We start from the raw sequence: 27,726 nt of genomic DNA on the forward strand, positions 1-27,726 counted from the left end.
GATGATTTCTAAGCATAATTTACTGTAATTCCTTATACAAATGCGTATGTGTATATAACATTTCTGACACCCATTTGGCTTCCTACCATGGAAGCAATGGCAAAATACAGTCTTTTAAATATGAGTAAGGTAGACATGAGAGACCAAACCTGAAGCATGGTCCAGCTAAAAGCACTCTAATTCCACAAATTTGTACAAAAATGGCCTGAAGAAATCTAGCTTCTACAGATACAACACAGCACTTAACCTACAGGTTTCTTTCCAGTTTATGAGGACAGTCAGGTCTAAGCCTTTTTTTCTAGGATACCACAAACAACTGGTTCTCTCACCCTCTGCTTCGCAACACTAAGACACGCACAAAACCAGCAAGAAGTAACAAAGAAAGTTTACAAACTTTATAAAGATTTATGACATATATGCATACATTAATGTAATTGTACATATTATATGCAACGTACTTACAATAATAGTTTTAATGTTTTTCCTAGAGAACATAATATTGCAGGAAAGTTGAACTGTCCACTCTTTTCAGTGACCATGCTAGCATCTCTTCTATCTGTCTAATATATTGCATGGAGAGCCTGTACCCATGGTGGTCCTTTGCTGCGATTGTGATATAAACGCTGCTGTGGGAGCTCATAGCAATTCACATTTCCCAGGTTCAGGTATGTGCCCTGGCTCTCTCCCAGCTCTATGTCTGGGTGAGATCACTGTGTACACCCATGTTTCTTCACACCCCAGAAAACTGTCATGGTTTCTGCTGGAAGGAATCCTGAGCACCTGGTCCAAAAAGAAGCTGGAGCGCAGTCATCCAAGTTCACAGACTGGACAGTTTGAGAATTGAGACCCTCAACCTAACACTCAGCTTAGATGTAGCTATTTAGAAAGGCAGAGAACAAATGGTGTTCTCTGAGGCCTTGGGACTTCACAGTCAGCCAAAGAAAGGTGTGCTTGTTTCCAGATGGCTGACTGCCTTCCAGTCCTCTCCTGGACTTAGACACTTTAACCTTTAATTTTTAATTTTCTTTCTTTTTTAAATCTCCTTAGTCAACTTGGGTTCTGTGGCGGAGTAAGTCATAATTTGTTTGAGATTTGTGTTTTCATGTGATATGACATTGCAGACTTAAAAATCACTGGTCTAATATATACATCTTACAGTATTCAGAACTGAATGTTGGCCCAAAACATAAGTTACTATTTAAATGTAGGTATTCTCCATAAAACATAAAGAAAAACAAACTACAAGCTTAGTGCATATTCAGATCGCTTGATTATATTTCTGTGTTTTAAATATCACACTAGCTCATTTACATAGCCAACACAGTTTGGCAAATCAAAATTTAAGAATTATTTCAAGTTAGACAAATGGTAATTACATTTATTTTAGTGTACTTACCCAACTACAGATCTGGATAAATATACTGTGAGTGTTAAAATAACATTTGTCACCTAAAAAATTATTGTTCAACTAGAAGCAATTATGATTATGCACTGAGAGTGTTTTGGGTTTGGGTTTGGTTTTTTTTTTTTCAGACATGCATAAATATTTCCGTGAGGCTTCAGTAGTTCATGTTACTGTGAACGGCGAAGACTGCCACAGCATGCGTACCTACGTACCTATCCCACTTCCTCACGCTCGCAGGGAGACTTGTCACAGGGGACAGATGACGATGTAGTATCCCAGCTGGCCAGCCTGAGTTCCTGCTGAAATCTTCCCATAGTACCACCCTCCTGCACGCAGTCAGCGAAGGGCAGACATTCTCCACTTCTACCCATCCTCTGGTCCCTAATGAACTTTCTGACCTCAGTTTTCTACACGTTAAAGGATTACTTTACATTACTTGTCTTACTTTAAATTTGTATTTGTTTAATGAATTATGCTTTAGTTATACAACACTATAGGGTGTTTGCATTAACTGTGCTACATAAAATATAATGATGGGTTAATAGCAGGATAATTTCCCTATGGAAAATAATTATGGCTTTGACCCTCCTGGAGTCAGAATAAAATGCTGCAGGGATAAGAGAACTTATTATTGTTAACTCTCTAAATCCTACCGTAACAGCTGAACCGAAAATAGCTTATGTGCTTTGGGTAAATTTTTAATTCAACAAATTATCATGACACACAGTTGAGAGATATGTACATATTATCTTTTTCAAGACTTCTTTAGCTTTTATGTCAATGACAATATCTTTCTTTTTTTTTCTTTTTTTTTTTTTTACTGGATCAAGCATTTAATCGTTTGATTTGTCTGGAATCTCATTTTAGAAGTCATTACTAAATCCATCAGGACCTAGAGCTGTGTTAGAGTGATTTAATATCCTTATAAAGTTCCCCTATATTTGCTAGCAGTTCTAATTACCACATTAAATGCACTGCAATGACAGAAAAAATGTAACACATCAAAATGATTATAAATGGTTTTGAAAACTTGAAAACATTCTTTCTGAAAGGAAAAAGTGTGGCTTTTGAAACAGCCTTTTAAACTGCTATTTAAGAAGTCATCATACCTCTTTTTGTTCAATTGTTGATTGCATTATTGGAAATAATTGCTTATTTTCATTTTAAAGGGATGGCTAGGACAGTACACACACCTTAGCATCTCAAGAGTTTACTTCAGAATGTATTGTGCTGTATACCTACAATAGCAAAAGAACTTTAAAACCACTAAATAAGCTAATTAATTTTGAATGGGTTAGAATCAAATTTCCTGGGTAATTGTACACAATCAGATGCATTATTATAGTATTAAAAAACAGACTCGTGCTTTAGGTTACATGTCAAGTGCTTGTTGAGGGGGTGTCCTTTTTATATTTCTTTATATTGCCTTCCCTCATGGGTGACCTCAAACCTGACATACCTCATAAACCTTACGATGAACATAGAATTATTAATTTTCGCCTGGCGTTTTCTGTGGCATCCATTGCTGTAATGCATGAGCATTTCATAATGAATTAATTTCTTATTGCAACAGTTCTGTGAGTGAAATAGATTTTATCTTCATTCAGGGTGGACAGGAGTTTCAACTGCTAGAGACACACTGACTGGGTGAGTTTGGCTGAAGATGCAACAGGCCAGCTTTTCAAAGCGCTCAGTAAGGCTCATTTAAAAATTTCCAGTGGATTTTTCCAACTCAATTTCTTTTTAACAGTATTGATTGAAATTAAACTTTGTCTTTGGGAGAGAAATAAAAAAGGAAAGACTGCCCTTACATTTCTCCAGGATATTCTGATTCAATTTTTAATTTTGCAGGCGTCTTTATAAAGTTTTTCAGACCACCGAAACACCTGAAACACCTCAATGTAGTGAAGCATAGTGATAAAGCAAAGTATAGATTTCTGTTGCTTAAGTAACACACAGCAGCGAAGGAACACAAAGAAAAGTGTATTTGCACTACGATTGTCCCCACCCCTCGTCACTCTGGACACAGCGTCCAGACGCAGCTCGGAGAAGCGGCCCCTGGGCCTGCATTTGGAAACCCAACCCCACCTGCCCGCCCCAAGCCCTCACCTTACCCCCGCCCCCGACAGTCTCCACCTCAATGGCTCCTCCTTGAGCTGGTTTGCCCGTCGCCAGGCTCCACGATGCGGCTCTGCTCACTTAAATTCACACAGTTACCCAAACCAGCAGGGCGCTGAGCTGGGGGGTGGTGCTCTCTCAGGGCAGGCGGCCATTGCCCTCTACCGGACGCGGGCGGCTGCAGCCGGTTCTAGCCGGTTTCAGCCGGTTTCAGCCGGTTCCAGCCGGCTTCACAACCGATACATGGCAAGATGCTGGTGACCCCATCGGCTCTGCTCCTGTGCCTCCTGCAAAAGGTATTTAAGAAAGGGCAGAAAATACCACATGGGCAGAGGAGGAGGGAAGAGTGAGAAACAGCAGAGGGGACCCTGAGGTCAGAGGAGGAGGAAAGGTGTTTAGAGTCGGGTCTATTTTGCCCATGACAGCAACTGGCAAGCAGTGTCCCTGCCTGTATATCAACCCACAAGCTTTCTGACTCACGTTCTTGCTATTTCTGTCCCTGTCCCGCCGTGGGGAGGTTGGGGGGGTGGCTGCCAGCTGGGGCCAGCCCAGCACGAGCACAGGCCTGTTAGCTCTGGAGTGAGTGAACGACCAGCAGGGAAGAAAAGCACCCCTTACAGAAAGGACTCCCCACAGCTGTTTGGTCTCGAACCCAATTGTAAGGTTTCACCCTAGTTGTTTGACTGAAACATATAAACAGAGAGTGTGGGATTTCGGGATCACCTGCAGGTGCCTGAGCAGGTTATGCCCAAGGGGGTCCCACTTCCCCTGTCCCTGTCGCCTGTGGCCTGTAGCATTTTTGGCTCTGTACTACTCTTCCTTCTCTAAGATCCTGCTCTTCCTCCTTTCCAACAGTCCCTGCACATACTCATTGCACCTGCCACACTTCCACATTCTTGCTCTGACCCACCTTCTGCTTTTCTCCCTCCTGTCTCTGGTCTCTTATCTCCATTCTTCCCATCCTCCTGCTCCTTTCACTTTCCTCCAGTATGGATCTTCATGCCCTTTGCTACATGGACTCAGCAGCAAAGGCAACAAAAGCACAGGAAAGACAACTCACAACAATTTTCAGCATTTTGAAAAGCGATGTCATTAAACGCCTTTCTCAGGCTTTGTAACTCTCTCTTGTACATGGGTGAGTATCAGACTTATTTCAGACAACATTTGGGTGATTTATCTCTTATACACAAAGATGTTTCTACTGGTCCTACCCAAACTAAGATGCATTGTCATCAAATTAGAATAGATTCTCATAAGGATGGCAAAATCATCCCTGACATCAAGGTGATCCTCCCCACCAAATATTGGTTCTGGTTCTAAAGCATAAAAGCATGTGAGCTTTGTATTGAATGGCTGTGAGGATTTTACAGTGATTAGACAGTGTATTTCCTCTGATGTATTCTTGGAAATGGCTGAATTGCTTTGGTTGAAAATTCTACAAATGGGAAAAAAAAAAAAGGCAAAATAAAATAGACACAACAATAACAACAGAAAAAAAACATATGGTTGACCACAGCCTCAACCAAATTTTTGTCATGGAAAATTTCAGCTTGAATGAGTGCAATTTTGCATAATTACAAGCAGCCCAAGACAGACTCTCATGATACTGGAAATGTTGGGTGACACCGCTACCACATTTCAGTCTGGTCTGAAAAGTGGATCATTCTTCAATGTATGTCCCTAATTTTGATATACTTCTTAAATTGTTTGTGTTGGCAAAGCTTAGGCTGGGACAGTGATTCATAGTGGCAGCTTTTCTATTACTGTGTATGATTATATTTTTCAATCTGAACATCTCTGAGGTCTGGGATTCAGTGCATCTCCTATCATACTCATTAGTTACAACAGAGAAAAGCTATCACTGGAGAAACATAATCTCTCTAGCTTAATAAATGAAGACAAGTTTGCTTAAGCACTTCAAGTTTATTACATTGTTGCCATAAACAGGCTAGAAAGATGAAATGTCACATATGGAAATATAACTTGGAGCACAAACACCAATATTTAGAGAGAGTTGCTCAGAAAAGACAAGACAGAATAACATACTGAGGAGGTGCAAATTTGATGTTTGCAAATGTGCCGTTCACATCAAAATCGTTGAATTATTAAATCAACTGTAGAAAACTGCACTTATACATAAAAATCTTGCATTTCTTCAAAATACTTTATTGTTATCAGAATACATTGTTATTATTATTGTTATTGTTATTAATCTCATTTTGCAGCTCTTACTCTTTTTTTGCCTGGGAGAAAAAACTTGTTTCCTTAATACACTTGACAGTTTGTGTGGGTTTCCAGAATCTAGAATGATCTCCTTGGTGAGGAAGCCATCTGGCACTTGCCCTTGATCTTTTCCACAATTCATATTGGCCAGATGAGCAACAATGTCTATTATTTGCACAGCTAGCTGCCTCAAATTAGTTCCCTACGTAAATTAACCTGGTTTCAGGTTTGTAAGTAGCCTTTAAGGATCCTTTGTACATGTTTAGGAACCTGACTTTAGGCATTCACTTTTTTTAAGTGTTGACCACTACTTCCAATCCAGAACAAAAAATGAAATGTTTGAATTTTAAACATGCAGTGTTTGGATAAATTGAGAGTTCCCTACATCCCTATTAAGTGGACTTTTTCTTTTAAACTGGCAGTTACTGTTACAAATAGCACTGAAATTTTGGCAGTAAGTGAATCTAAGAATACAGACTTATCAACTTCTGCTCCCAAAACACTACTGTAAAATACTTATTTTTGAAATATATTTTATGAAACTGCCAATCAGACAAATACAACATAGAATAAAAGTTGAAAAAGGTACACTTTAGATAATATTTTCTGCAAAGTATACCAATGGTCACAGACTAGTACTATTGATGTAATTAGTCTATCAAACCACAAATGAAATAAAGACCACATTTTGATGTAGAATCCACTGAGTTTGTACTTACCCCTTATATCATGCCATGCATAAAGCCTGGGCAAAGATATCTAAGATCTGGAGGCCAAGCATCCCTCTTTACGGGAATAAGCTTCCTGCGGAGATAAAGTAAACAGGGAATTCAGTCATCTTGAGGAAACCTTCCTCTCACATAAGTGCCTGTATCATAGTGAGGATGACGGTTGCAACAATGAATTTCTTCCTTATTTAGTCTCTCTCTGGAAATGCAGAGCTCAGTTTTGACATATGGTAGGACACAAATATAGTAATGAAAAATAACAATAACAGAATTAAGAAAACTAAATCCCTATGTCATACGATTTGACTTTGAAAATGGAAAGTATGCCACAAAAAAAGTAATTTTTGCTATTAAAATCTTACAGAAAAAAAAAGTAAAGCAATATTTTGAAAAAAACAAAACTGTTTTCTAATTCTGGTATACGATAGGTACGTAGATGGTGAAACTCAGAATATTAATCCTATTTACATGTACAAGGGGGACATAGCTTTTGCTCTTTCTGTGAGCGAGGATGTCTGGCACAAACAAAACTATAGTGTGTACATACTGCGGCACCATTTTTAGGGCTCCCACATAATAGTTGATTTCTCAGAGAAAATCACAGCTTTTCCTCAAACACTGTGCCTGCTCTATTTCGGAACTGGGGGGCCTGGGAGGAGGGCAGGCAGAGCTTGCAGAAACCCTGTGGGCTGCCTCAAATGGGCTGCCTCAAACCTGTTTCTGCCTCAGTTGTTGCCATGGAGCTCTGGAGAGTTTGACAATTCAGGGCAATCACTGGATCTCATGTTCTCTCCCCATTTTCATGTTGTTTTTCAAAAAGGCTCTGGCTAACATTTGCCAAGGAGTATTTCTCTCCACAAACTTTGAAGCCCATACTAACACCAACTACTAGGGCTTTGACTTTTAAGGAAAAGATGCTTTATAGACAATTGAGGGCATCTAAACTTGTCCAGGGAAGTCCACTACCCCCCTGGAGCCTGGAAAATGCAGCATTTCTCAGGCTGCAGGTGTAAATTAGGTTTACTTTCTCTCTCTTGAGCTAAAGGTTAAAACATGGTTTGGGAATGCTAAAAACAGTGACCAGAATACACTACAGGATGCAGCCATGCAAGTCTAGATTATATTTAGCAGTCCATAGCTGACTACGCCTCTGAGCTAGACGATGAGTCTGCCTACATAACCACAGTGCAGGAAGGGTCTCAGAGCTTCTCTCTTCTCCCCACTGCAGCTGGAGCTTTAGTTACCTCTAATTTCCACCCTGAGTCTGGACAGCATCTTTTCCCATCTATCTGTTCTTTGTAAGAGCTCATGACTGGGCACTGGGATACTGCATGGTAAAATGAGAAATTATCATCTCCTTCCTACTTCTCTGGTTACAGCACTGTGAAGGAACAGTGATAACCTTTGTTACAATATGTTGTGAGAAGTAACAGTTTTTCCATAATTTTATGAGAGTCATAACATTGACTTGGAATCTTTTATGAAAAACAGACCTCATAAAGCAGAATGTGAATTTGGGAACAGAGCTCTCAGAATGAGCAGCCTTCCTGTCATGTGCCAGTTGGTAACAGGCCTGTGCCAAACTCACACTGCTCTTCCCTGCTGTTGGTACGTCGCTATACGTCCCTGATACGCAGATGTTATGAAGGTGAGGGAGCATTTGTGGAAGGCTGCTTGCTCAAGGGCTATCCATCAAGAAACCCAGCACCTCTGTCAGCAGACTTATGCAAAAACTCTGCACAATGTGCTGGCAGTACACTTCTGTGTCTGAAGTCAAAGTAAGATGGTATCACTTCTACTTGTTCTTGCCAGCACACAGCTTCACAACCTCCCTGAATCTGCCTGAATCACCTGAATCTGCCAGAAACTAGGGGTTTCTGATGTTTAGTCACAGTGGTATAGCCCCAAAGCAATGCCTTGAGGGAGACCTGAAAAGGGGATTAGTGAGTTATGCTTCCCCCTCTTCTTGTACAACCTCCTGATGCTCTGTGATATAAGAAGGCCTGAAGAGTGTTGGGTGGAATTCTTGGTTTTTACCCTGAAGGAATCAGAAATGTAAATGTCAGATTGTAAACGTTTGCCAGAGGTTTCCTCTAAGTGTGATTTTCTGCAGGTCTCCTGACAGTGATTCATGCAGTGCTCATGCAGCTCCTCAAGTGTTAGTAATCAGGAGAAGTGTCTTTAGCAATTACACTGTTTAGTCTTGATCACATCATCTCTACCTGACAAGATGGTGGCACTACTTGGACTTGATAAAAGCACCTGCAGCATGTGGAGGCCTATACTAGCTGTTTTTCCTCCCCAGGCAGAGACACCTCACATCTGGTAACATACTCACTTAATAGAGGATATGTTGTATTTTTCACAGGTTTATTAATGTTTTCCACTGACTTGAATGCGATATTTCTGTTCATGCATATACCGATTGTTGCTAGGATTTATAATGTAACATGACCAGCCTATTAATGCCTTCTGAGATGATCTGAAGCTAATCAGCATGTTCGAATGCCCTTGCTTCATGCTCTGCAAGTGCTATGGAAAGTAAATTGTGCTTCACATTCATTGTCAAAAGAGCTCTTTAATGGTGAGAGTCTCAGGATTGATTCTCTTGGAAAGGAATGAAGTGGGTTCTGCTTACTCTGAAGTAGTAAATTCATCCTATCCTAAGGTCTAAGGACACCCTCAGAGATAAGAAGAAACGACCTCCAAACCATGCTGTATGTTCAGTGGTGCCGGCCCCAGCCCTGAGCTGAGAGTTACACTATGCATTTTTTACCCACTTCCAACCTATGACTCCAGTTGGCGTTAGTTGGTGTCCTGCCACTAACATCAATGGGTTGTACCCCACCAAATAAAAGCTTTTGAATTGCTGATCTTGGATATTGCTTGAGAGTGAGTGTGTCGAAAGAAAGCACATCAGCTAAAAATGTAAGGTGGTCTTCATGGCACTGTAATATGTATTCTCAATAAATCCATATTCCCAAGAAAAGAACTCTGATTCCAGAGTTTACTGCTAGAGCTGGGAGTACAAGCTTCTGTTAGCCCATTTTCTGCTAGTACTTCACGTAGACAGATTTTTTTTCCCAAAGGTAAGGCAGAAGTATGAGTGAATGAACCACCTCTTACAGAATGGAGTGTGCTAATGAAACATTTATACACCACCAGTGCAAAAGTCTGGAATTAAAAATTGAAAGACCTATTCATATTACAATTTGCTTTCAGGATTGGCACTAATTGGCAATGCTGTTGGCAGTCTCAACAGGGAGGGCAAGAACTGAGTAAGCATGGAGACTTACTCATCCAAAGAAGTGGTTCTTCCAGGTCAGGCTTAATGGATATTTACTATGCAGAAAGGAAAGCAGAGAGCTGTCGTTGCCGGTAGTGTAACTGTATTATTTGGAGTGCCTTGCATTTGCCAGGTCTGTCAGTCTCGTCTAGGGATTTTCTCAGGTGCTCACCCCACCCCCATCAGTGTGTTTTGAAAACTTCTTGCAGATGTGGACTTTTGCCTCAATATGCAGAATCAAAGGGGAAGAATATCCTAAGCAGTATGAAAAAGAATTTGATGGAACACTGCCTAGTTCAAAAAGGCAATGATTTGAAGACAACCATGTCATATAACTGATTCAATAGCCACTACAAAACTCTACTTTTTGCATTTGACCCATTAAAGCTGTAACAGGGGACAGATGTTTGCCCTGCTAAAACTCTTGTTTCAACTCTTTTCATTTTGTCTTGAGTTGCATTGTCTTTCTGTCTGCCTTTTCTCTGGTTTATTCAATACAGTGCTGCAATGTTCACTTTCTTTGCCTGTCATTTTTACCACATATCTGCTTCTTTGATTCCTCGCTATCATTTCTTTGGTAAAGACCCTGATTCTTATCTTCAAGGCCCAATTACAAAACCAATCATTATTTTCTTACGTGTCTTCTCATGCTGTCTCATGTATAGCTATGATTTACTGACCGCTTTTCTACAACTCTTCTTGATGTTTTCCTGTGTTTTCCTTATACCTGGCAACCATGTGCCAAACTTGTCAATAAATCTGTTAGCCAGTCATTCTTCCAGTCCCTCAAGAACACACAGAGTGTAAGCATTTCCCAAGCATTAAAACCCGGGTATATAACCAGGGAATTTTGAGATGCATTTTATTTCTTTTCTTGTGTTTTGTTTTAAATTATCTGACATGAGAGCACTGAGTAGTGCACATAGTGAATAGCTGTACCAAACTGTAGGACTATTTTCCTTAATTATAAATAATCCAAAGATTGTGTTTTAGTTTAAATTTGTGCAGCGCTGACTGCAACTTGTGGAGAGGAGGTATGACCCTGCTGGAATGAAGGGGAGGAAAGGGACATTTCTTTGCCAGAGGTGTGGAGGCAGGAGAAGGGAAGAGCAGCAGTGGGGTGGGAGTAGCCTGTTGCGTCTGTGCAGCGCAGAGTGGGTGACTGCCGTGTGCGCTGCGGGGAGGGCAGAAAGGGCAAGTTGAGCAGATCAGGGGATGGCTGCTTGTAAACGTACAGCTGGAAAAAAGCGTGTGAATGGGTGAACGTTCCCAAAGCTGAGCCTAGCTCCTGCTGTAGCTGAGGCTGGACCACTCTAAGCTACCCAGTTCTCTCCCTACTCTCCACCAAATCAATCCAATACTTGACAAGAGGTGCTCAAAGCTTATTAAATATGGACATTTTCTTAAAAATTGTTTTCAAAACAAGCTTCTCAAGTTGTACCAGATATTCAGTGTTTTGTTACAAAGTATATCACTGATTTGTGCTGGTGAATTGCAAGCAACGGTGCTTTTCCCAGGATGGAAAATGATGTAAATGTCTGTCTGCTACTGTTAGCTTTAGCTCCCTTTTAGCAACTATAGGCAGCATAGCACTCCTCTTCTCTTTGTGTAAGATAATGTTAACAAAGCACGTGATCTGGCATAGTCTACAGGCCAGAGCAGAACAATACTGTCACTTGTTTTCTGTAACTCTGAGGTGATATAATAAATCTTGAGTGCCTCCTCAGATTTCAATTTATGGCATAAATTAGAGCAGTTCAGTGACTATTCTAATATATGCCTTGCTGCCCCCAGATTACAGGGGCTGTTCTGGCAGCTAATAATAACTGAAGTGTAAAAGTGCTTTGGCTAAGCTCTGTTTTTTCCAGTCTCATCTCAGGTAGTAAGAAAAGGAAGTGACAAAGATCTGCAATGTTGCTTTTCACCACCTGGCAATTTTCTTACACATTGCAAATTCCCAGGTAGGAAATTAAGCCAGTTTTTCTGCTATGAGAATGACACTAAACCAGAGGCAGAATCTGACTGGAAGAGGTTTGGCTTTAAAATCTGAGGACTCAGAATTGCGAGTAAGTCCAGTTTTGGAGATACAAGAACTCGTTTGCAGAACCTGAAGTAGTGGAATTCTTTTCTCTGATCAGTTAAAATTATTATAGTTACTTTTCGGGTAGTATATGTGTATAACTCATTTAGCCAAAATTAGTTTTTGTGTTTCTGCATATATCTCATGTTTCTTTATCATTAGCTGTTGGTATAGGCAAATTTCAGGGTCAAATTCTGTCCCTAGTGACTATTATAATCCTCTTCCCCAATAAATTAACTTCTAGGCATTTTAAGGGCCTGATCTAAGTACTGATAAGAAACCAGAGAACTGTCAGCATTGTTACAACCTAATATCCAGCTTTAACAGCTTGTTCAAAGCAGAGAAGGACTGAAATTTGGAGAATTTTATACAGTTATCTTTCCTTCCACTATTAATCTGATAATCCATATAGTCATTATAACATTTGAAAAAAAAAGTTTTTTCCATTTACCATGTGGGAATACTGGATAAACTGGTCAAATTACAAATGTGAAAAAGGGGAGACTTGCATTCTGATTCCTACTTTCATTATCTATGGACTGTGTTAATTAGAGCACATCAATAAGTGGTCTGTGCTCACATTTCTTCTTCTATGAAATGGAGATGATATCTACTCTGTAGTGATGCTGTGGGACTTTATTCATTACCAAAGCGCTTAATCTGTTTTGATTCCACAATTGGATTAGCCCAGGGGACCCTGGGATCTACAGGCATAAGCAAATAAGGCTCTGGTGTATATACCTATATATTTATATACAATACTAGTACATTAGAATAGGATCTATGTTATAGGCACCTCAGGACAAAAAAAAAAAAGAATATTTTCAAGAGAATATTTTAAAAATTGACAGGGCAACTAGGTTTAAAAGCGATTTAGGTCCTTAAAGATGAAGGAGTTGTCTAGGAGGATTTGTAAAAGCTTTCGGGTGCCTAACTCCTGTGATCTCCTTTGGTTTCAATGCCTCTAAAAGCCTGGCCACAAATCCCAATGTCAATGCCCGCTTCAAAGTCAGACACCCAGAGGGACTTTGCTGCAAGATCACAACTGGGCTTCTGTGGCCTTTTGCAAACGGCACGAAACTGGCCAAGCTGCTGCGATAAACTGCCGACAGCTCCCTCTTTTTAAAGGAAGAGAGGGGCCTAGAAAACCCTACTGTCGCGTGAAATACCTGCCCCTACCCAAACCCGTGGCACCGCCCCGGAGCGGATAGCGGCTCGCCGTCCCCCCGCCCCGCACCCTGCGCACCGCCCGGGGGGGCCAGCCCCGGCAGACCGTGCTGCCCTCTCCGCACCGCGGGCTGCCGCCGGCCGTCTCCCTCCACCTGGGCGGGCGGCGGGACCGGGCTGCTAGGGGCAGGGACCGCCGGCCCCGAGGCGTCGCGGCTTCGCCCCTACCTCCTGCCTCCGTTCGCGGCGAGGGGCAGCCTGAGGCGTGCCCCGTCCCTCGCACCCTCCCCTCGCCCGCAGGCAGAGTCAGTCCGCTGCTGCCCTACAACCGCTCCGCCATCGGAGCTGCCGGGTCCCCGCTGCGGCCCCTTCCCGTCTCTTCTCCTCCCTTCCCCGCCCCGTTACCTGCCACCCTCCCGCTCCGCTCCGCCGGGCCCGCCCCCGCCGCTCCATTGGCTCCGCCCGGCCCGGCGCGGCCCGGCCCCGCCCGCAGGCACCACCCGCCGCCTGGCAGCGCGGTAGCCGGCCCGGCACGGGGAGCACTGCTGCCGCCGCCACGCTGCGCTCGGTGGGGCAGGGGGAGACCGCGGCTGCCGACGGCGGGGCATGCGGACGGCGCGGCTCTGAGCCCCCCGGCCATGGCTGAGAAAGTTTCGGCGTCTCCGGAACGGCCGCGGGGCGCCGGCCACGTCGGCTCCTCTTGCTCCGGCTCCTCCTCGGGCTCGGAAACTCTCTCCGAGGAGGGGGAGCCGGGCGGCGGCGGGGTGGCGGCGGCGGCGGCCCCCGGCGGGGCGGCAGCGGCGGGGCGGCGGCGGCGGCCGAGCGAGGAGCGGGCGAGCCGCGGCGGGCGGGCGGAGGACGACGCCTCGCTGGAGGAGCGGGATGAAGAGGTGCGGGGGGCCGGGGCGGCCGCGCTTGCTTCTCCCGCCCGGAGGCACCGGGGGCGCGCCGGGAGCTCCGCCCGCAGTGGGAGGCGGAGGTGCCCTCCGCGGCGGGGAGCAGCTTCGTGCCCACCTGAGCGCATCCCCTTCCCGTCATCTCCCCTGCTAAAACCCGGGCGTTCTTGTTGCTGCTGCCCCGGCTGTCGCCCCTTCTGGCTGCCGGTATTGAGGGTTTCTCTGTGGAGGGGGATATTTTTGGTTTTAAGAAACCTTGTTTTTTCTAGTGTGTCACCTTTGGATAGTGTTGCTCTAAAGCAAAGTCTTCAATGTCAGACGGAAGTGATGGGCAAGCCCCTAAACTACACTAATCCTCTTGGGAGAGCTAATGACAAGCTGTGGATTATGGAGGAGCTCTGTGGGTGATAGATCTGTAGCGTGATACGCAGACACGCGTGTTGTTAACCTTCCCTCCATTCCTGATCTAGCTGCAATACCTTCTAACGGCACTCTTAAAAAACAAAACAACCCAACCACTATGTTACAGTCAAGACACCCTTTTGCATCTGAGATTGATTTTGTTTTTTCTTGTTGTTGTATGGTTTGCACTTCTTAAAGGTATTTCTTGGTCTGACCCCCAAACCAAGCGCATTGTTCTGTCTGGCCACTGCTTCACTTCGCCTTTGTGGGTAATCTCTTATATGCCTCAATTGAGCGGCTGATTTACCTTTTGTTGTGGTCAACTTTTTAATCTGCTCTTAGGTGGCGTGTCTTTATGGTGTGCCTTTATGCAGCTGGATGTGCAAAGGTGTTTTTTTTGGGGAAACACTGGCATTTTTAAAGGAATATCTGTGAAGCTGAAGTTATTTGCAGCTAGTTAAGCTGTGGTTGCCAGGAGTGTTTCCCTCCACAGTACTGACTGTTTATGTAGTTCCTGTTCTCCCTTTCATTCCCTGATGCCTTCTCTGTTGTATTGATACAACCATAAGACAGCATGGTGAATTTGATCTAAATGTGACTTTTCTCTGTCCCTTTTTTTTTTCTTTCAATAGTCAACTTTGACAAGGTTCCTGGTCTATTTCAACTGCATAAGCCCACGAAAGGTGGAATGTATTTACAGTAAAGTGCATTTATGATAGTAGTAGAATGAATGTGGATATAGTCACATTATTTTTTATAGAGATGTGAACTTGCTTTATTCACCGAACTGAGTAGTAGCTCTGTAGCTGCTGTTAGCGTGGTGCTCACTGGTAGGTAATTAACGTATCCTGCTTCTCGGCTGGTCTCGTACGTGTGGGCTGGGGGCTGTGCTTACCACAACTATGTGGTGTCTGGTTGGAAACCCCACAAAGTACTGTGCAGAAATACACAACAGCTGTCTGTTCAGTTAGCCGAACTCACAGCCACTGGCAGACCAGTTTACTTCAGGTTAAAGTTGGTTGTTTCTGTGTGTGCTTTGGAGAGGAATTACAGGCACCCTTTCAGTTGAAAGTATAGGGAAGGTAAGCCCCAAAAGAAGTCAACATTGCATTCGCGGGAATTTGGAAATTCTACACGGGCAATCTGATACCTCACCTGCAGTTAGTAATGCTAGAAGGTACCAGCATAAACTCATTTTAATATAGTAGGTGTCATTGCTTAGAATATGCAGCCTTCTTCCTTCCCCTTTACTCCCCTCTGCTACATTCCTTTGTTGTCTGAAACCAGTCTTTTTTGTCTGTGTTTTTTGTTCTTTGGTTTTGCCCATCCTTCCATTTTTGGTGTAGTCAGTGCATGCAGCTGAATTTGTGCCTACCTGCAGAGCCACCTGACAAATCCACCTGTATAATCATTTTTATTTTTTTTTTTTACAAGGACATAACAATACATTAGAATGCAGAAATAAATTAATGCTTGTTAATTTAAAACTGAGAGAGCATCTATGTTACTTGCACAATGAAACCTGTAAGGGTAGTGGAAAAAGGCAAGACTGAGCTCCGAAATGAATGTACATGTGATTTCAGGCTTTCTTTACATGCTACCTGCCAAAAGTGTAACATTGTGAGAAGTGCTTGAAGATACCATTTTTCACATTGACATCCTATCTAATTACTGTCAAATAACGAAAATTTTTATATTCTCTGCAATGTTCTGTTTCTGAGTTCTTTTGTTTTTATGAATCCTTGGTGCTTGATCCTGCTCTTCAGGTTTCATTACTCCTCTTGCCCTGTCCTTGTTCCTGTTGCCAACATAGCAGAATTGAATCTGTTGTCACGGCTGTTCAGTATCCTTTAGATAGCAGTGAAACAGATTGTCCTGATACCTCTCTTGCTGCTACTTTAGCTGTCAGTGAATTCTTCAAAGCCGTGACATAAAAAATATTTTCAAACTGAATCTATAAATGGGTAATTAGAAAACATGCGTATTTTCCCATACACATTACTACTTCATGTGCTATTCCAGTAGAACTATTTATTCTCCTGTAACATTGTATATGATATACTGGACAACTCTGATGCTGATCTCCTCCTAGACCTCTTTAGACTAAACAACCCCAGTGGCTTTAATCTTCCCTTACAGAATGTGTTTTCAGACATCTGATCGTTCTCATTGCTGTCTTGTGGACTCTTTCCAGCTGGTCACGTCTATCTTGAAGCATGACATCAAAAAACAGGATGCCATACTCAGATTTAGGCCTTGCTGGAGCTGACTAGAACATAGAGACTATTTGAGAGGTCTGTCAGGCATGGTGATGTTTACATAGCCTGGACTGCTCTTTTACAGTTTGTGGTCCGTTATGAGTTTTATGTCTTTTTCTGAAGAATGATGTAACTGATTCTACTCTACCAAAAAGAATGGTTCATCTCCCTAGCTCAGTGAAGGAAACTTAATGCTGTCACTTAAGAGTAGGGCTGCTTCTTTTATATCCAGAAATTAAATAGTAGAACTGAAAGCTTGGTAACTTCTCTTCTGAGTATCACGTCTGGAAGAGTTAATTCCTGAAGGTGAATGGAGAAGGGAGGGTCAAGGTGAGAAGAGAAGGTACATCACTCCTGCCCCGCCCCCCCCATTATCATTACTTCATCCTACTGTTCCATAAACTTCACCTTAAAAAAATATATTACAAAATAACCAAAGAAAAACAGTCTCTCATTTCATGTAAACAAGAACAAATGATAGTTTACAAGATTATGTCCATCAGTTACTAAAGCGTTTCTTATGATTTACTCTCGGATCTTAGATACATGAGAATTTACCATGGCTTTAACTTCATGTGGGAAGTATTTTGCTTCTGGAATATCAGTGCATTGGAGTGCTGTGTTCAGCAAACACCTGAAACTGAAGTGCATTCAAGCTGATTATTTGCCTATGCTCTTGTAAGGCGAGTGGCTAACTGCTGACAGAAGAGGAAGAACAGGATTGCATAGTGAAGGGCACTCAAGGCAAACACTACACAAAGGATGGCTCACTGCTTTCCTAACGCAACATGGTTGTTTAGTTTTTTAAGGATTGTCCTGGTCCTTCTGGAGACATGGGGGAGAGCATGTGTCATTCATTTCAGTGCCCAGTCTGCACGAAACCATGGCAAGGATTATTCTGTATTCTTTTTAGAACTCTTCTTGTTGGAAAGAGTGTTTTCTAGACCGTCAAGGGAGGAGTTGAGGCTGGGCAACAGCATATTTTCTGTTGTAATCTGGCTGCTTTTAGTGTCCTTGGGTACTCAATACGAGTCTGGGATTGTGGGAAAGGGATAAATGCAAAAAAACCCAGGATTTTCCCATTTTCTTTTCTGTTGCATTTCTATCTTCTCTATGCTAGTCTCCCTTTTGGCAAAAAAAAAGTGACTGTGAACAGGAAACATGTTTTATGAGGTTTATTGAGGCAGATGGTGCCAAGTGTCATTAGCTACATTAGTTTCTCTCATTCAAAATGTCTTACAGTCTTTCATTCTGGCATGGGGTATGCTTTTTTTGATGGTGGCTTCCAAATCTTAGTCAGTGTTTTCAGGGCAGGTGACAGCTCACTTGGGTTAATCTTGTTTCTTAAAAAGAGGATGAACACAACATGAGGATTCCTTGCCTACATCAGTAATCTCAAGGATCTGAAGGTTAAATGGTGTGTCTTGGACATGTCTGTCTTTTCCATCTCTGTCAGATGACCTACTGAGAAAGCTTATCTTTCTACAAACCTTGTCACAGTAACTGGGAATATGCATTGCTTACCAGAGCTGAGTGGCAAGCCAGGGAGGATCAGTAGTCTTTCAGAGAGAATAAGAGTTTGTCATACTGCACAGCTGTCTTGGTCTAAAATAAAACCAAAAGCTTCTTCACCTGCCAGTGTCTTCCGAATTACCAGAGTGACTCCTGTTCATTATTTTAGATGCTCTTAAAAAAAAAAAACCAAAAAAAACCCCAAAAAACCAACCACAAAACCACTCACAAAAAAAGAGGGAAAATACGTTTTTTTGTTCTCAAATAATTTCAGCTCTTGCTCTGTAAATTAAATGTTTGGCACTGAAGTGGCTATCAGAGTTAGTAAGAGTTGATCCTGTGTTGAAAAGATGATAAGCAATGTGAAAAGACAGGATTTCTCATGAAAAATGTGCACTGACCTTTGAAGTTGACTATTCTACATTTTCTCTTACTCTCTAGTTGATGTGTATCATGTATTAAAAAAGATACTTCACTGCACAGAATGAGAAGTACAAAAGCTTTTTCCGTTTCTGCGAACTCTTCGCCTGAATCTGCCTTCTTGCTGTTTATGTTGCAATCTGTTGTGGCTTCAGGAGGGCTGTATGGTGAGAATTAATTACTGGGAAGCTAAGATTCTGTCATGAAAATACTTGTAGCAAGGTGAAGAGGGTAGTAAAGAAAGTATTGCTCTAAAAGCTGCTCTTTCACACATTTGTCCTTAAACATATGTCCCCTAGAGATCTTCAGTACCTCCAGCATTACAGATTGTCTGCCAGATCTTCACCCCGACAAGACGGTAGTGTAATTTGCGGGAGGGGTGGAAATCAAAATCCTTTGGGATAAAGTAAGCAAAGAATGTGTGAAGTGATGGCAATGTTTACATGTGCATCCATGTATAATGGAGATGGTGGTAGTTCTGTCAAAATATCACGGTGACCTAACTAGTAGTAATGTTTTTCTTTCCCCTCCTGCTTGTCCTGCTGAAGTATTAAGCGTGGGACATGCTTAGACCGGTTGGGAGATACGATAGATTTTTCTTTTAATTTTTTCAGACTTTCTTGTCTCTGACAGTGATCGATCATTCCCTGTTGTGTAGCACACCCTGAGTGTTAAAGCTATCTACAGATGAATTGCCTAATTGCAAGTGTGATCCTTGAATCATACTAAGGAGTAGTAATGCAGTCATAAAATGTATACTTCTCAGAGTTAAAATGATTGCAGGGCATTTAAATAAACACTCATCTAGCCTAGAGCAGCCACAAAACTCTTCTTGCGTCACCAGAGCCAGAGAGACAGCATTGCTTTTGTTTTTTAGATACGTTTGTGATAAGTTACCTGTAAACTTAAATACTTCACACTTTAAGTGTGTAGGGCTGTCTCAACAGTCATGTAAAACTTGATTTGCTTTTTAGTATGAAAAAATGGATGTTTGTCTTCTACTTTAAACTTTGTGTGTGCTGGATAGGCCTTTAAGATGCATGCTAATATGCACTCTTATTATTTTAGGAATACACTGGGATGAGGAGAGGCGCATGGTTGAGGGCTTTATCTAATACAGCTGTATGCTGTTGCCTGAGGTTTTAGATTATCTGTGCAATAGTAATGTTTGCAGCTCTCTGAAGCTTCAAGACATTTGGTGGGTATAAATAAGCCTATAACTAGAGCATCTCCCTTCTCACTTGGAATAAGTGAGAGCTGAAGAATGAGGCTCATACATTGAGTTGCATATCAGTTAGCATGTGCCAGAACTATTTAGATACTTAAAATCTTCCTGGAAGGAGGTGGCTGAGGACCTGATAAATACAGTCTTCAAATCAAAGTTTGAATGCAGTTGCAAAAATGGTTGCGTGGGCACCCTTTAAATTTTACAGGCCCGAGGACATAGTCCTGAAACTAATCTTCAGGATCCCTTGGTATCTGTATGTTCAGTTGTGAAATCAAACGTAGAGAAACATCTTTTCTGAAAAGCTACAGTTCTAGAAGGAGGACAGCCTGAGTCCAGCATAGTCTGCTGCATTTGATAACATTTTGGCTAGATGTAAGCTGCTTTGAACTGAATGCCAGTAAACATAACAATGTGGTGCTACTTTTGTACTATGAGAAAGCTCCATATGATGGGGCTGCTCTGCTAGCAGTAACAGCTTGTGTAAAGTTGAGTTTACACAAAGGGATAAAAGAGTCCTGAGTCTTGAGGCATAAAATATGAGCCCTGTCAAGTGCAGTGCAAATGAGAAGATCCTTGAGTTAGCAAGCTGAGCAGCCAGATAGCCTTTTACTGCAACAATCCATGTAATGAGGTGACTTTTCTCTTGGTTTTGTTGCAGATTATGCACTCTCTCCCCCTACCCCAAAGCACAACTGTGATCTCAAAGAGTGCCACGCTGAAGCATTAATACGTGTCAATTACTTGGTTTCTGATCTTGCTGTTTGGGTTACCTGGAGCTGACAAACATTAACCAGCAGTGCTCACCTGTACAAGGCATGAAAAGAAGAAATTTACCCTTATCTTAGAGGCAAAAATTTGAAATGCAGAATTTGTGGACTTACGAAAAGAGATGTGATGAATCTGAGAAGATTAGTAATGTTAACAAATCCTTAAAGTTTTCTACTAGAGCTTCCTAAGCAGAATTGCTCTGACACCAGGCTGAAGATTTTCTCTTATGCCCAAGCAGATGCCTGTTACTGAGAATGTAACAGTGGTGCAGGCTCTGTCTGTTCTGCTGCTGGGTTGGGAAATGACCTGTTCGGATTCTGACTTAACACAAATACCAGTCTTTTTAATAGCTTTATAAGTGAAAGAGGAAAGGATGAAGAACAAATATTTTTGGTTGGTATTTCTGTTTTGTTTCAGGGCTGTTCTTGTATGGTACCAAGCACAGTGACCTTCTAGCTTGTGTTGGGAGCTTCTCAATGTTATGATATCACAACTACTGTATGTGCTATTACTGAGCCCCTTTAAAAACAGTGATATAAGCTTCAAATACTCTGTAGTCCAGTCCCCCCAGATTTTTGTCATAGGTTGCGTCAACCTTCGGATTTGTGTTTTTTCAGCTCTTCTCTTGCAGCTGTGGAGTTTAAAATTCTTTTTGAAACAAGGTTTTAAATATTTGAGTGGTATTGAGTTTTATGATGTATGACCGATGAGAGACTTGTGCTTAAGATCGTGAAATACTGGTAGCTCTCAGTGCAATGATACAGGGGAAGGAAAAAAGATGCAGGTACTTGGGGAAGGAAAAAAGATGCAGGTACTTGAGGACAAGCTAGCTGAAAAGGTGAAAAACATGGGGGAGTGGTGGCAAACAAACTTGGCTTTGAAATAAAGCCAGCACCCTGTTTTAGCTTTTGGTTTACTGAGCCAAATAAAGTTTTACTAATGCTTTCCTAGCTGAAAGGGATGCTCTCATCAAACTTCTCAACTGAAAGACTGTCCTGCTGCAGCCAGGGAGCTGTGGATAAATACCTTGCCCTCCTGTACAAATTTAACTAAGTTGATAAATTTGTGCCCTTCAGAGGTGAATTACACGTATATCAAGGGTTAAAGCTCAAGTGTTCTGCTGTGTAAATAGCCTGGTAGCCCTTGCCACATCTTTCTTTACTGAGTGCCGCTACATTTAAAGTTGGAACCAGGGATGAATGCAATACTTTTTTCTTTCTTAACCGATATCACCTACAGTCTTGAACTACAAAAAAAGAAATTTTTTTTTGCTTTTCTGATCAAACAACTCTGGAATTGACTTTCAGGAGAAGCAAAAAAGGAAAGAAGCCATGAACAGGCTACAAAAACCTCTTCCAAAATTAAGAGTGGATGAAAATAATTGATTATAGGATGGCAATCTGTATAGCCAAGAAAGATGAATTCCCAGTTGCCTAGCAGAGAAACTTGTGTACTAGATGTATTTTGAAGTATTTTATTGTAACAACTGTGTATATCTCAACATATCCTTCTTATTTTTATTTATTTATTTTTAATTCCTAGAGGGTAGTGCATATATACTAGTGACAAACTTCCTTTATGAGGCTACGCTGCCATGCTAGTGGGACTGTATAATTAATTGCACATGGACTATTAATGATCCCATTGTTTTTAATAGCCTTGCAATCCTGAGGAAGAGATGTGTGTGAATAGAGCAGATGAACTACTGCACTAAACTGCTAATTTGATTTTCATTGTTACCTCAGGAAACTTTTAGTAGAACGTAATAATGCTGTAGCTGTGGCTCAGTGGATGCTTTCATTGCAAAGCTGTTATTCAGGCCATATAACAGAAATGTCTCAGGTGTCTTTCATGCTGTGTTTCAGGTTTTGTGCATGGTACAGGGAAGGGCAGGGCGAATTGTGCCTGATATATTTTTTTCTTAGCTGGCTGACAGAATAGATTGTTTGCAAAAAGTCACAAGGAAAACCTCTAGCTCAGTTGGGTCTTTATAGTTTTGATAAGTAGATGGGCTAATATAAACCTTCTGGATACGTTTTAACCTGTTATCAGTGGTTCCTTCCCCTTCCTGTTTGTTCATATACTGGTGGTGTTAACATATTACACCACTGGAGGACATGTTCCAAAGTTAAAGATGCCACTGATTTCCGTGGAGCAGCTCTGCAGCAAGCAGACTACTGCATATTGAATTGGCTGTACATACTTTTAGAAAATGTGGGTCTAAATTACAGGCTGATTAGCTGAAACAGCAAGGAAGTAAACTTGGGTATATCACTTATTGGTCATTGCAGAGCAGTGACAGTCATTGACTTTCATGAGTTTCATTGAGTTTGCTGAACCACAGACTGTGTATTGGAATTACAGTGTGTGCTCAAGGTTGCACTGAATTCCGCTGAGAGGGTATATGCACGCAGGCCGAGTATGTATTAAGGTAGTTAGTTGCATGGCATCTGGTCTTCTCAGAAAGAAGACATGAGTGAAAGAATATCAATAGTGGCTTACAATGCTATCACTCTGTGCTGAGTATTACCTTCCCTCCTGGCACCTGATGGGACGGGTCCAGAGGAGGGCCATGAAGATGGGCTGGAGCTATGAAGACAGGCTGAGAGAGTTGGGGTTGTTCAGCCTGGAGAGGAGAAGGCTCTGGGGAAACCTTAGAGGGGCCTTCCAGTACCTGAAGGGGGCCTACAGGAAGGATGGGGAGGGGCTGTTTGCAAGGGCGTGTAGTGATAGGATGAGGGGCGATGGTTTTAAACTAGAGCAGGGTAGGTTTAGATTAGACATTAGGAAGAAGTTCTTTACAATGAGGGCGGCGAGGCACTGGAACAGGTTGCCCAGAGAGGTGGTGGAGGCCCCATCCGTGGAGACATTCAAGGCCAGGCTTGATGAGGCTCTGAGCAACCTGATCTAGTTGAAGATGTCCCTGCTTACTGCAGGGGGGTTGGACTAGATGACCTTTAAAGGTCCCTTCCAACCCAACACATTCTATGATTTTATGATTTGTGGTCTCCCCTGGTTTGCTTTCATCCAAACCCTGCATGCTTAGTTTTAAATTCTTGTCAGAGGTAATAACTAGTGGCTGAAAATTGAAGCAACTGAAACTTTAAGTTACATCCAGACAGCAGTGGTCCTACAGTTAAAATAGGAGAGTTACAGGTAGGTTAAGAGTGTGAAAGGAGGAGGAGAGAGGTTCGGTTAAGGTATGATGTGCACTAGGGGAAAACCTTCTCCATAGTGTTCAATAACTTTTATACTTCTAAGTATGTTACTATTAGCATTGTGTTAACAGGGCCATGAGACAGAAAATGAAGGAAGAAGTATGTTAAAAATATGTAAAAACTTAAAGCCACACCATCAGGCGCTTTAGGTGTAAGCTTGTTTAAGGGTGAGGAAAAGAAGTACATCTGAACTTCGATATGTCAGTCACCGCTCAAACAGCTGGGAGGTGCCAGCCCTGCTGTTATAGCCCTGCATTACCTCACCTGCATGCGGCCTAAAAGAGCAGCTGTGCCAGGAACCGTGGCATTGTACCTTGTAAACAACAGGAATAATCTCACAGGTATATGCACCCTGGTGACTTAGAAGCAGGTAGAGACAGGTTTTATAGCTGTATGAGCTAAAGCACTTTCGTTCCAGGCCTGCTTTCCCAATATGACACTCGTAAGTAGTGTTTTTTGGCATGGTAATTAAATTAAGAAAAAAGTAAATTGCAGAAACCGCAGATGACAAATGTAGATATATTAAATCATAGATCTGTCACTAGAAAACAAAGACAGAATTGGAATTAGCAAACTAAACATCTCTGAGGACCTGGGATCTAATCCAGAATAAGTTGGGAACATTTTTCAAAGTAAGTGTGTGCTAGCGTCTTGCCTATAGCTAGTTGCAGTTACTGAAATCTTGAATGCTTTTTGAATTTCTTAAAAACAAACAAAACCCCTACTATTGTTATAAACAAATTACTGTAATGCTAGTTGTCTACCTGTAATTACATTAATTCCTTTCCTTTAATTCTTTCCCTATGGGAGCTTTAATAGAAAGAATAAGGGTTTTTTGACACTAAAACTTCCTATGTGCAGCTTCTGAAAAAAGGATCCTGCAGTTTTCTGATGACAGCCTGATATGAAGAAAGACTTTTCACAGAAATCTTACTCCTACAAAATGAACGAGGAAGCATAAAGAGCCTCGCCTGCATAAGCAGGTAGCACAATGCAAGGGGTATGGATTTGTGGGGTGAGATGGCTGGTGTTGAGGATAGTGTTTGCATTGTGTGTGTTTCAGAACTGACTTCAGACCAGCTCTAGTTCAATCCCAAGGGGCGATGACCTGGTACACTGCCAGTTATACAGGAGCTGTGTGTGCTTCGGGGCTTGTCAGAAGGGTGGTAGGAGCCTTGCCGGCTTGGGCACTGATGGTGCCCCCAGATCAGCCCAGTTTAGCCACCAGAAGTTCCTCGTTGGTGCCTGGCTAGGTTTTTCTAGTATCTGTTGAGCTTCATGCAGCTGTTGATTCATGAACTGTTTTTTCTGGATAAGCTTAAATTTAGCGTGTCTGCAAGAGCTGCAGTTGCAGCAATGGTTATATTGTAAACATAAAATCATTCCAGTTGAAGTTTCTGTCTGGGTGTGGTGTTTTTCATTAGTCCTTAATCCCTCTGTCCTCATTGATTATTGTTGAGGTAATGTGCTTTCATGAGAGAATTAACAGGTGGTTGGTGTGTTAATCCTTTCTGTTTAGATTTGAGTTTTGTAATCCACCTCCTAGAGGTCTTGCCTGTCTAAGGCTGTGATTTCTGTCTGCCTTAATTTTTTTGAATAGTAACTGTCTTCCTACATGCAGTTACTCTTCGGCAGCTTCTTCCCTATGTTTAGGTATAGTTGCTTCTAGACAGATTTGGCTGTCTCCTAGGAGACAAAGCAATAGCATTGCGCATGATTTTAATCATTAAAGATGTGTTATATGTATATAAATAAACATGGAAAAAATATACAGTCTTCCCTATACTTTAGGGGGTGTGGACAAGTAGAACAGCTTGGCCTGTTTTCGTCTTTGATGGTACTGCTAACAGATGCCTCCTGCAGTTTGGTACTGTTAACTGTGCAATGTCTGTACTTGTTCAGATAGCATCCAAATAAAGCCAGTTAAGCTGCTTAAATAAACCTGTGGGCAAAAGACATTCTCATAACAATAGATATTTGTTTACTCAAAATATAAAGCTAGGTTGCAAGGTTTAAGGACTCCACTGGAACCACACAGTTTTAGTGCATGTGTGTAGGAGATATTTGGTCTTCGGTGGGTTAATAATACTTACATATACTGGAAACCTTTAGAAGAAGCTTCTTGAATTTGTTTTTGCTATTACAGAGCGAATATTGACAGAAGTTGTATGTAAAATGTATAGCTGTATTAATTTCCTTTAGTGTTAGGACAGTTAATGACGCTTCTTTTCCTGTAAGATTTTTATAAGCAAAAACAAACCAATTTTTTAAAGATCCAAATAATATAAGTGTGGGTGAATTAACTTTGAAGGCTTTTTCCTACAGACATAGCACTTAATTCTGGTGTCTGCATTTGCAGGTGATGTGGTAGAAGGCCTTCTGAAGTTTCTAGGAGGTGTCCTGGGTGTTTGGAGTAGTGGTACAGCACTGCACAAGTAACCACTAAAGCGCTTGGAGAGCTTTTATAATCAGACTTTACGAAAACTGTCATTGTCCGTTTTACTGTATTGTACTCATCATGCATTGCTCAGGTGCTCTTACCCAGTGGCAATTATCCTTTAAGTAAGTTTGTTTTATGTGGATGTGCAGACGTGAAGTGTAAACCCATGTAAAATGTCATGAGGCAAAACCAGTGTTGGACGTCGGTAACACAGCAGTGTCAAGCCTTCATTACTTGGCTCTTAGTTTCGCACAGATGTAACACTGGCGATTTTGAGGCTTCGTTGAATCTGACTGAAGTTGTCAAAAAAAATCAAATTTTGTTTTTCTTCTCCGCTTCCCTGGCCTGCGCCGTTAGTGACTGAAGGGTGGCTTTGCAGAGTCTGGTCTCAAAGGCTGCAGGCCCAGTTAGCTCAAGGTGTCTATAAATAAAAATAAAAATCCGTCTTGCATTGCAATATAAGGAGCTGTCTGCCTGCCTTGGCTCTCTAAAGCTGGAATCCAGATTTGGGGCTCATGAACACCTGTGTAAATTCATCGTATTTGGTGCAGTTCAGTAAGTGCATCTTTTCTCAGTGAGGTCCTCAGATGTTTTGTTTCCTTTCAGCTAGTACAGCTATACTGGGTGTGGGTGGCCAGGTGCTTGCCGTGGGGGGCTACAGGGGTGTCCTCTGTGAGGAGTGGCCAAAGGTGCCCTGTGCCAGACACAGCTGGCTCCAATGGACAAAAAAGTGTGAGAAACAGCCTTGAAAACAGCAAGGTGGGACAAGGAGGAGGGAGAGAAGGTGCTCCAGATGCAGGATATTCCCCTGGAGGAGACTGCACTGGAGCAGATATATATATATTCTGCAGCCCCTGTAGGACCCCGTGCTGGAGCAGGTGGGTATTTGCTGAAGGAAGGTGCAGTCCATGGAGAGCCTATGCTGGAGCAGGTTTATTCTGAAGGACTGCAGCGTATGGAGGGGACCCATTCTGGAGCGGTTTTGTGAAGGACTGCGCTCTGTGAGAAAGAGCCACACTGAAGCAGGCGAAAAGTGTAAGGAGGAAAGATTGGCAGAGAGGAGCTGTTAGGGATGGACTCCACCCCATTCCCCATCTACCTGCGCTGCTCTGGGGGAAGAGACAGAGGAGTTGGGAATGAAGGAGTGTTGAGAGATATTAGTTGTTTAGCTTAAATAAGTAAGTTTTAATAAGAATAAATTACTTAGGGTTATAATATGGTGTGATTTATGCTGTTTGCTTGGCTTTACTTAGCGTGAGTAGCTAAATTTGCTGAAGCCTTTAGGCAACAATAGAGTTAATTTTCTTAGTAATTTTCCTAGCAGCTGGTTCAGTACCATGTTTTATCTTTTAGGGTAAGAAAAATGTTGATAACACACTGATGTTTTGGTAGTGTTTTCCCTGAGTCTGGGACTTTTCCGTTCCCCATGTTCTGCCAGCAAGTGCAGGTGTACAAGAAGTGTAAACCAGAAGATGAGGAGGCTACAACCATCAGCAGAGACTGCAAATCAACAAGAGCAGTGAATGGCCTGCCTAGGCACAGAAAAAGAATCCAAGAAGGTGTTAGAAGACCCCAGA

At 42.1% G+C, this 27,726-nt stretch overlaps 1 protein-coding gene and 1 long non-coding RNA gene across 2 annotated transcripts in view; one reads left to right on the forward strand and one right to left on the reverse strand.

The window, feature by feature from the left end:
* Positions 1-1,441: 1,441 nt before the first annotated feature.
* On the reverse strand, positions 1,442-13,461 carry LOC141736103 (uncharacterized). Its single transcript, XR_012584897.1, has 3 exons — positions 13,413-13,461; positions 6,466-6,550; positions 1,442-3,810 (listed from the first exon to the last, which is right to left on the reverse strand). It is a non-coding gene; the product is annotated as an uncharacterized LOC141736103 (long non-coding RNA).
* Positions 13,462-13,645: 184 nt separating this feature from the next.
* Positions 13,646-27,726, forward strand: part of MAST4 (microtubule associated serine/threonine kinase family member 4) — a 298,871-nt gene continuing 284,790 nt past the window's right edge. Inside the window, exon 1 of the mRNA XM_074568788.1 lies at positions 13,646-13,897. Coding sequence (XP_074424889.1) covers positions 13,646-13,897 — 252 coding nt within the window. The remainder of the gene's footprint in view (positions 13,898-27,726) is intronic.

Source organism: Larus michahellis, chromosome Z, assembly GCF_964199755.1.
Source record: "Larus michahellis chromosome Z, bLarMic1.1, whole genome shotgun sequence".
Taxonomy (NCBI): domain Eukaryota; kingdom Metazoa; phylum Chordata; class Aves; order Charadriiformes; family Laridae; genus Larus; species Larus michahellis.